The sequence below is a fragment of the Nematolebias whitei genome, chromosome 21 (assembly GCF_014905685.2).
Source record: "Nematolebias whitei isolate Nwh7 chromosome 21, NemWhi1, whole genome shotgun sequence".
Classification (NCBI taxonomy): domain Eukaryota; kingdom Metazoa; phylum Chordata; class Actinopteri; order Cyprinodontiformes; family Rivulidae; genus Nematolebias; species Nematolebias whitei.
In genome coordinates this window covers 30,096,140-30,106,935 of record NC_056518.1, presented here as the reverse complement: position 1 = coordinate 30,106,935, position 10,796 = coordinate 30,096,140, and the positions used below count along the sequence as shown (strand labels likewise).

Genomic DNA, 10,796 nt, shown 5'->3' with positions numbered 1-10,796 from the left:
AGCGATATCCGAATTAAACCTGCAGCTTTTCTCGTCCTGCTGAAACGACTCGACCGTGATTCCTTGGTTCCGTTTTGTCTCGGTTCCACCACAACACGTTCTCCTGATCCTCAGAACCTCACCGTCTGTAGTTTATGATAAACTGCATTTAAAATCCAGAGTTTTACACAAACAACTCTCATTTTAAAAATGGCCAAATCCGGAGGATCGCGTTTAAATCAAACTGTTTTGATTTTTAAAAACTGTTAAAAACCAGGGTGAAGTTTTCTCGTAGCTTTTGGGTCTTTGCTGTAAAACGGAGGAAACGATGACTTCATTTTACTCACAGGAGCTGCAGGATGTGCTACAAGACCAAATCTTACGACGTTACTGTTAGAAATAATAAAATTATGAGCTGGGAATGACTCTCAGCCAGTTTAAATTCATACCTGTGATACTGGTCATTGAGTTACAGCAGGTTTTCTGTTTGCTGTGCTGTGGCAGCCATCTTGAAGAGTTTTTGAAACGTCAGAGTCTAATAAAACTTTTTGAGTTTTCAGCCTAACGACTTTACACTTTCCTGTTTTGTCCCTCAGAAACCACTCTGCTTCATCAGCTGATCCTGAAAATGCAAAATAAACATTGTTAAATCAGTGAGATGCACAGAAAACATCTCATTAGGAGGAATCTTTGTTTTCCCCTCAAATACTTTTACACAATTACAAAAAGCTGAGCTGTAGAAACGAGGGTCTTAGGGGAACGCTAAATAAATAATTAAACAGAAACCCCCCCTTAGCGTTAGCTTTTGGTATGACCCAGTTAGCGCTTCCTGTGTTTTAGCTGCTTTGGGTCGGGGACATTGTTCAGTTCAGCTGAGATCCTCCAGGCAGCAGGAAAGGAGCTGGAAAAGAACACTAAACTATTTATTATCTTCTTCAATCGTAAAACAAACCAAAAATAGCAGCAGAGCTTTGAAAAGAAACAAAAAGTAACTTTAAAATAAACGGACGTGTTGTTAAACTCTGTGAACCTTGAACAAACTTGTTTGGATGTTTCTGCTCTCAATCGGCCTGGGAGGAAGACTGAGGAAGATGAGCAGCTTGGAGGAAGACGAGGACAGAACAGGGTCTCCAGGATCCATCTGTTGGTCCACGAAGACAGACTTCTCCAAAGAATCTCCTCCAGACTTCAGCACAGAACCTGGACCTTCAGACATAAAGTAAGAAGCTGCTCCTGAGCTGAGCTCAAGTCGGCTCACAGCTGGAACATCTGCGTTTTAACGAGCCGTGAACAAATGAACCATCAGCCCGTCTCTCCACAGACCTGCTCCTCCTGTCCAAGAACTTGGACCCAAATACTGGGACCAGTCTGCTTCATCAGGACCCTCCTCATGTCCCCAGCGTGGAGAAAACTCCAGAACCAGATGTGGACTTCAGACAGACATCTGTTCAGACCCAGGTAAGACGTCAGCTGATGGACTCGGAGCGGAAAAGAAAACGTTTGTTGTTTGGACATAAAAAAGTTTGACTGTTCTTCTGCTGTTTCACCAGATGTTGGTCTGCAGGAGGTCTTAGAGGAACATCAGCTCAGTCTGAGGAGGAGGTGTGAACGTGTGACTGAAGGAAGTGATGAAACAGGAAGTAGAACCCTCCTGAACAGCATCTACACTGAGCTCTACATCACAGAGGGACAGAGTGAGGAGGTTAACACCCAGCATGAGGTGAGGCAGCTGGAGACGGCTTCCAGGAGACTCCAGGAGACTCCAATCAGGTGCCAGGACATCTTTAAAGCCCTGCCTGAGCAGCGTGGATCCATCAGAGTGGTTCTGACCAACGGCGTCGCTGGCGTTGGGAAAACCTTCTCGGTGCTGAAGTTCACTCTGGACTGGGCCGAGGGCTTGGAGAACCCAGATGTGAGCGCGGTGGTTCTGCTCTCGTTCAGGGAGCTGAACCTGGTCAGAGACGAGCGGCACAGTCTTCTCACGCTGCTCCATGTTTTCCATCCAACCTTACAGAAGCTCCCAGCAGAGAAGCTGGCTGTCTGGAAACTTCTCTTCATCTTCGATGGTCTGGATGAAAGCAGACTCCACCTGGATTTCACCAACACCCAGCCACTTTCTGACGTCACACAGAAGTCCTCGCTCAGCGTGCTGCTGACGAACCTCATCAAGGGGAACCTGCTGCCCTCGGCCCTGGTCTGGATCACCTCCAGACCTGCAGCAGCCAATCAGATCCCTCCTTCCTGTGTGGACAGGCTGACAGAAATACGAGGCTTCACCGACGCCCAGAAGGAGGAGTACTTCAGGAGGAGGTTCAGCGATGAAGAGCTGTCCAGCAGAATCATCTCCCACATCAAGACCTCCAGGAGCCTCCACATCATGTGTGGAATCCCAGTCTTCTGCTGGATCACTGCTACAGTTCTGGACCACATGTTGACCACAGAGCAGAGAGGAGAGCTGCCCAAGACCATGACTGACATGTACGTACACTTCCTGCTGGTTCAGACAACCAGGAAGAAGAACAAGTACCATGAGGGACCTGAGACCAGTCCACAGCAGCTGACAGGGGCTGACAGGGAAGTTCTTCTGAAGCTGGGGAGGCTGGCGTTTGAACATCTGGAGGAAGGAAACATCATGTTCTACCAAGAAGACCTGGAGCAGCGTGGTCTGGATGTCACAGAGGCCTCGGTGTACTCAGGAGTTTGTACGGAGATCTTGATCAGAGAGTGCGTGATCTTCCAGAAACCAGTCTACTGCTTTGTTCATCTGAGCGTTCAGGAGTTTCTGGCTGCCGTCTACATGTTCCATGCCTTCACCAGCTGGAACACAGAGGTCCTGGAGGACTTCATGAAAGACTACAACCACGAGGACGCCATCTGTGAAAGAATCTTGAAGTATCTTGGAATTGTTGGTCCTTCTGTCCCATCTTTGGACACCTTTTTGGTGAAAATCACAGAGAAATCCCTCAAAAGCAGAAACGGTCACCTGGACCTGTTTGTTCGTTTCCTTCACGGTCTTTCACTGGAGTCCAACCAGAAACTCCTCGGAGGCCTGCTGGGTCAGATGGAGAACAATCCAGAAACACTCCAGAGAGTCAGGAGCAACCTGAAGAAGATGAACACGAGCAAAGTTTCTCCTGACAGGAGCATCAACATCTTCCACTGTCTGCTGGAAATAAAGGACCTCTCTGTCCACCAGGAGATCCAAGAGTACCTGCAGTCCGAGAACACATCAGAGAAGAAGCTCTCCATGATCCACTGCTCAGCTCTGGCCTACATGCTGCAGATGTCAGCGGAGGTTCTGGACGAGCTGGACCTGAAAAAGTATAACACGTCAGCGGAGGGGCTGCTGAGGCTGATTCCAGCTGTGAGGAACTGCAGGAAGGCGTGGTGAGTCCATGATGGAGATGATCTTGGTCTTCCACAAGGTGGAGCAGATGCTCCTCTGCAGGAGCAGCTGTTGGTTCTAGATGAGCGCTCCTCACAGTGGAGTCCACTCAGAGAAACCTGGGCCGACCAGAGACCCAGCAGGTTCTGGGTCTTCATATTACCCAGCATGCCTTTCTTATTCCTCTGTTTCCATCATGGCCGCCCCCATAGAATGTTTCATGTCATCTCTAATCGGACCTCTGATGTTCAGGAGGATTCAGAGGGCCTGCAGGAAACAGGAAGAAGTTTGTAGCTGGAGTTTCAAAATAAAACTTAGAATCTTCAGAATAAGAGTATGACTCTGCCGTGGCGTAAAAGTATGTCCCAACTTGCTGTTGGGCTTTTTAGATAAAAGCTGATGGATGTTGGATGTTGGAGTGTTTTTATGACACTGGTTTATTTATAAACCTGTTTTTCTGTCATTTTAAGCGACTTGTTTTTATTTTTTATAATAATTCTTAAATTACAGTAATAATTTGTAAAACAGATTGGACTGTGAGAGCTGATGGTTGAACTTCCTGTCAGACATTTTTCTGTCAGCAGCCCAGAGAGGACAGGACTTCTCAAAAAGACTCAAGTCCCTCTTTGTGTCTCGACAGGCTCTCTGATTGTTGGCTCTCAGAGAGTCACTGCGACGTCGTGGCCTCGGCTCTGAAGTCCAACCCATCCCATCTGACACAACTGATCCTGAGCCACAACAACCTGCAGGACTCAGGACTGAAGATTCTGTCTGCTGGACTGGGGAGTCCAAACTGTAAACTGGAGAAGCTCAGGTGAGTTCAGTGACACAGCTGTGTTAGGAACAGACTTTCAGTGGACTCCAGGATCCACCATCATCTCGCTGCTGCACATTAGAACATCTGAACTGAAAAATAGAGAAGTTGCATTTCCTGTGAAAATGCAGTGTGGATGCTTATTGCAGAAGAACTTGCTGAAAAACAGCTGAAATTAGGTATAAAAAACATGCTGAAAAATGTAGCTGAAATGGAAGAACGAGCTTAAATTAGCAGAAGAAAACAGAAAGAACACATATTTGCTGAATTAGGTTTAAATAAGAAGAAATTAGCCCAAAAATTAGGAAATCAGCTAAAAAAAAAACAACTAAAATTGGCAACGAACATTTAAAAAATAACCGAAAAGGAAGAAAGAAGCTCAACCTATAAGAAGGGAGTGGAAAGAGCTGAAATGAGCTACAATAGTGTGGAATTAGCTGAAAAAGCTAAAATTAACATAAAACAGCTAAATAGTATCTGAAATAGCAGAAAAATCTGAAACTAGCTGAAAAAAGCTGAAAGGAGCATAAGAAGCTGAAATTAGCAGAAATAAGTTAATTAGGCTGAAAGTAGCAGGAATTGCTAAGAAAAACTTGAATTTATCTGAAAACAGCTGAAATTAGCTGAACATTTTCTAAAAAGTAGCTGAAACCGTAGAACAAGCTTAAATTAGAAGAAGAAAACTGAAAAAAAAACATGTTTGCACAGTTAGACTGAAAGAAACATAAATTGGCACAAAAATTAGAAATTGGCTGAAATTAGAAAAAAAAGCTGAAAAGTAGCTAAAAAAAAAAAAGGGCAGAAAGAAGCTGAAATTACCAGAAGGAAGTGGAGAGAGCACTTTTCTGCTGAATTAGGCTGAAAAAAGTTGTAATGAGTGCGAAAAATGTGGAATTAACTGAAAAGATAAAATTAGCATAAAACAGCTATATAGTAGCTGAAATTGTAGAAAAGGCTGAAACTTGCAGAAATCAGCTAAGTGGAGCATAACAAGCTGAAATTAGCAGGAAGAAGCACAAAAAGGTTGCAGTTAGCAAAAAGAATCTAAAAGGATCACAAAACAGCTGAAATTCACTGAAAATAGCTCAAAGTTTAAATTGGCAAAAGGAAGCTGAAAGAAGCTGAAGCAGAACAAAATGTGAAAGGAGCAGTAAAAGGTTGTAAACAGATCTCAAGATTTGAAGGATGTAAAATGAGCTCAATTCATTTTCTATGAGGAAAAAAAAAACAGGCAGAAAAAGCTAAATATTTCAAAAAGCTAAAGTTACACCAATACGAAGGGTTGTAGCAGGATTGTCCTGAACGAGCTGAATGTTTTGATTTATGATTTGTTGAAATAGATTAAAAACTGCAGGACAAGAATCACCCTGAAAAATGTACAGAAGAAAAATTATCACAATAATATTCACACAATAATCTGGTCTCCCTGCACTTTCTTTCTTCAGCCTGTGGGACTGCAGCTTCTCTGAGACCAGCTGTGCTTATCTGGTCTCTGCTCTGAGGTCCAACCCCTCCCACCTGAGAGAACTGGACCTGAGCTTCAACAACCTGCAGGACTCAGGGGTGCAGCAGCTCTGTGGTTTTCTGGAGAGTCCAGACTGTCAACTGGAGATCCTGAAGTCAGACTCTGTGTTTATATTCTCGAGTATTATCAGTAACTGATGTTTGGAGTGTCAGTGTTTTTTAGTGTTTAGGTTTTTTTTTGTCTTCTGGAATGAAAAGTTTTTTTCTTTGTGTAGTTTGTGGAGCTGCAGATTGTCTGAGACCAGCTGTTCTTACCTGGTCTCAGCTCTGAAGGCCAACCCCTCCCACCTGAAGTACCTGAACCTGAGCAATAACCACCTGCAGGACTCGGGAGTGGAGACCCTGTGTGTGTTTCTGAAGAGTCCAGAATGTGGAATGGAGACTCTGAGGTCAGAATCCAGATTTTAGATTTGTTCCGAGTTCAACCTGATGCGACCCCAAACTGATCCATACAGAGGATTTTCACAATAATCTTCTTCTGTGGTGTGATAGAACAGAAGTCAGACATTATGTCATTTACCTGTGAACTCTGACTCTAATTTTACCTGAAGCCAAGACTTTCACAGTAAAAGCAAACTTCAGTTATTTTCATAGTTTATTTTTTAACAACATTCAACTAAATATGTATTCTTTAAAGTCTTATTTTTTAAACCTTAATGTTTTTTTTTAATTCAGATTAGCAAAATGTGGATTATCTGAGGCCGTCTGTGGATCTCTGGTCTCGGCTCTGAAGTCCAACCCCTCCCACCTGAGGGAACTGAACCTGGGTTTTAATGACCTGCAGGACTCGGGGATGCAGAAGCTGTGTGGTTTTCTGGAGAGTCCAGACTGTCGACTGGAGACTCTGAGGTCAGACATCTTTTTATTTTATTTTATATTGATATTAATATGATGCAACACTAAAGGAGGTGATTTAAATGTAAATGTTGTGGCTTTCACAATAAAAGCACAGATGTGACTAAGTTATTTTAGTATAAATTTAAAATAGTTTGAAAACAGTTCAGTCTTTTAGTTTTGTTTTCTAAACCTGCTTGTTTTACCTCCACTCAGATTAAACAAATGCAGTTTGTTGGACCTCGGTCGTGCTTCTCTGGTCTCTGCTCTGAGGTCCAACCCCACCCACCTGAGAGAACTGATCCTGAGGAACAACAACCTGCAGGACTTGGGGGTGCAGCAGCTCTGTGGGTTTCTGGAGAGTCCAGGCTGTCAACTGGAGATCCTGAGGTCAGACACCAAGCTTTACAACCCCAGTAGGTTAAAAAACTAAAACAAAGAAACTCTTTTCTATTGTTTTAAAATAAAATAAAATCTGATTATTTAGAAATAGATGGATGTTTCAGGTCCATGTTTCCTCTGAGAAACATCTCCTCTTCTTCTAACAACAGTCTGTAAAAGTCTAGGGCCTGAGGCGACCAGTTAGAGGTTCTGGAGGACCTGAGGAGACCAGTTAGAGGTTCTGGAGGACCTGAGGAGACCAGTTAGAGGTTCTGGAGGACCTGAGAAGACCAGATAGAGGTTCTGGAGAGAATGTTGTCCTGGTCTGGTCTGATGGAGGACTCTAGCTGTCCTTCAGTCCTGGATCTTCTCTGCTGGATGGAGCAGATGTTCTAAAACCTGAAGATGTTTTCCTGCATTCATGAAGTCTTTCCAGATGTGTGAGCTGCTCATGTTGGAGGCACTAATGCACCCCTATACCATCAGGTGTCGCTTTGCCATTGATGAGTGCGAGTCCACTCGGCTCTCGTCGTATCAGTTCTTCTCAGGTGGAGGTGATTTGTCACTGTGACCTGTTTCTCTGCTCTGTGGGCGGGGTCATCAATGCAGAGTGGGTGGGGTTATAACAGATCATTGTGTTTGAGCCACTCCGATTTTTTGTGGTCCTTAATCACCCTATAGTCAGATGTTTCTTTAGCTTATCTCGGTGCTGTTTAAGTCCAGGTGTAGCCACGCAGCACCATCATCACCATCAAGTGAAGGTTCTGATGTAGTTTGGAGGTCATCCAGTGACGTAGCTCTGCTGACCAGTTTATGGCTGCTGCCTATGGATCTGGAGAAGGCTTGTCTGTGTTGTGTTCCCCCAAGTGTTTGGTAAGGGGGTGCTGCGTCCACTTTTTAGGATCCCTGTAGAACATAAACAAGATCTGAGTTCATGTCCTCGACTCAAAGTCCATCCCATTCCCGGTGCAAGCTAGACTCCACCAGGGCTGCCCCCAGGTCTCTGATCCTGTTTGAAGACCGTGTTAGATGGTCCAGTCATAGAGAGGAGGGAGGTCTGGGTTTCCCTCCTGAATCTGTGACCTCCACAACCTGACCGCAGACAGAAAAGAGTTATAGTTCAGCCTGAAACTCATGAAACATTTTTCAGACAGATCAGGGTTTTCAGTGCCTTGTTTTGTCTTCTAAACTCAAACTTTTCTTTCAGTTTGAGGAACTGCAGCTTGTCAGAGACCAGCTGTTCTTATCTGGTCTCAGCTCTGAGGTCCAACCCATCCCACCTGAGAGAACTGAACCTGAGTAACAACAACCTGCAGGACTCAGGAGTGAAACAGCTGTGTGGATTCCTGGAGAATCCAGACTGTCACCTGGAGACTCTGAGGTCAGACTCCAGGGGTTAGTTCAGTGTTGAGATGTGGATGGATGAATGAAGGATGGATGGATGGGATAGTGGATGGATGGATGGGATAATTGATGGATGGATGGATGGATGAATGAAGGATAGATAGATGGATGATTGAGGGATGGATGAAGGATGGATGGATGATTGAGTGATGTTAGGATGGATGGATAGGATAATGGATGGATGATGGAAGGATGGATGAGTAAATGGATGAATGAAGGAAGGATGGATGATGGATAAAGGGTGGATGATGGATGGATGGATGGATGGATGGATGGATGATGGATAAAGGGTGGATGATGTATGGATGGATGGATGGATGAATGATGGTTAATGGATGGATGAAGAACGGATGATTGTTAATGGATGGATGAAGGATGGATGGATAGATGATAGTAGATGGATGATTGATGGATGGATGATGGATAAAGGCTGAATGATTGATTGATGGATAATATATGGATGATGGATAATGGATGGATGATTGATGGATGATTGATGGATGGATATTGGATGAAGGCTGAATGATTGATTGATAGATAATAGATTGTTAATGGATGGATGGATGATGGATGGATGATTGATGAATGGATGAAGGATGGATACATGGATGCTGCAAGGATGAAATTGATGGATGGATGATGAAGGATGGATGATGGAGGATTGATGGGTGAAGGCTGGATGAGACAGATTTTCGTCTCCTGGTCCTCTCTCAGGACTTTCTGTGTAAACTCCGCCTCCTTCTCTCAGGCTGTCAGGCTGCGGACTGTCAGAGACCAGTTGTTCTTCTCTGGGCTCGGCTCTGAGGTTCAACCCCTCGCTCCTGAAGGAATTGGACCTGAGTGACAACAACCTGCAGGACTCGGTGCTGAAGCAGCTGTCTGACCTTGTGGAGAGTCCAGACTACACAATAAAAGTCCTGAGGTCAGCAGAAAAAGATGGCCGCCTTCTCTGCCGTGTGATTTCTGGGTAAAATGTGAGAAATTAACGGAAACTTTCAGGATCAGACAGGAAGGTCAAAACTGGAAAATCAATCATAATCTCGTGTTTAACCCTCAGGAGGAGTTCTAGAGAAAAGTCAGCCGTCCTTATTTTGTTTTTATTTATTTGGTGTTGCCAGTAAACACGACTAATCCTAAAAATCTTTTTTTTAAGTTTTTTAGTTTAGTCAGAATTTATCTGAACGCTCCTGTAACTTTACTGCCCTCTAGTGTTTCTCCAGGGTACAACAACCCTAATGAAACCCAGTGTAATTATCAGATCAGGATGCAGAGGTTTAAGTTCTGATCTGGACTTCCTGTTTGGGTTCAGGTCAGACTCACTTCCTGAGTTCTGATCTGGACTTCCTGTTTGGGTTCAGGTCAGACTCACTTCCTGCTTTTACAACAAATAAAAATACATCCTTTAAAAAGTTCAGATTTAGTTCTTTATGAATTCTTTATAGTTAATTTACATGTTTTGCCGTTCTAAAATGAAATTTATCAGTAGATGTATTTTTGACTCGTTGTCCATCAGCACCTGTTTAAATAATTTCTCTGAACAGGTGAAGCAGCAGACAGACCTTCAGCTGACGATCAAACTGCTGGACAGCCAAAGATGACGGGCTTCAGCTGCTGCTGCAGAAACATCTGGACTTTTTTATTCAGTGTGATTCCGATGTGTGTGTGGCACATCTTTACAACCCAACCGCTCCTGTGAACTTGTGCATATTTTAGGCGTTCATACGTGAAAACATTCGGCTCATTCAGCAGATGGCTATTGTGACTTTTGTAGCTGTTTATAGTTTTCAAAATAATATACTTTATTTACCATAAATATCCTGTAGAAATATTTTCAGCACCTTCAGGAAAATCAAGTTCAGCTGCTGGTTATGGTTTTTATTTGTATGCTACTTGTAGCTTTTAGCTACTGGTTTGATAGCTTTCACTCTCATCTTTTGTATTTATTTATCTAGAACAGGTAAAAACAGCCACGCAACAACAACAAAACATCAGTCGTTCAGTGTTCGCACTGCGTTTTACCAAGTTACACAAATTTAGATTTTTAGCTTCAATTCTACTTTTTTTACTGAGCGCCTCATTTTCAGCAGATTTCAGCGAAACTCGTGTTTGAGGTTTTTCATACATTTATACAGTTAAAAGTTATTTAACTTGTTTATTGTTTATTATTAAGTAAAGTTTGGTCAGCTGGAGGGAGTCATGTTCTCTGAAGGAGAGAGTTGAAGTAATAAATATATTTTAATTACATGAATTATACACAATACTACTGTATTTTGTTATGGATGGGTTTGTTTCTATGTCTGGTAACGGTGAGAGGATTCCTGTGAAAATATTGCGGGATACTGCTGCTTCCCAATCCTTTTGTTTTGGAGGGGATTTTAACATGTTGGTTTTGATGTTCCAGTTTGTGGTTTTTGTGTGCAAGACATTGGTGTTCCCTTGCACAAAGTTATGATCCAGTTTGAACTGTGGTCTGGT

At 43.3% G+C, this 10,796-nt stretch overlaps 1 protein-coding gene across 1 annotated transcript; it reads left to right on the top strand.

Moving 5' to 3' along the window:
- Positions 1-1,070: 1,070 nt before the first annotated feature.
- LOC119427363 (NLR family CARD domain-containing protein 3-like) lies at positions 1,071-10,018 on the top strand. The gene is given in 10 exon segments (XM_037694964.1): positions 1,071-1,284; positions 1,321-1,425; positions 1,530-3,366; positions 4,005-4,178; positions 5,624-5,797; positions 5,918-6,035; positions 6,862-6,926; positions 8,125-8,298; positions 9,070-9,243; positions 9,863-10,018. Coding segments are annotated over 10 exon segments (3,039 nt in total). The 3' UTR covers positions 9,867-10,018.
- Positions 10,019-10,796: the final 778 nt, after the last annotated feature.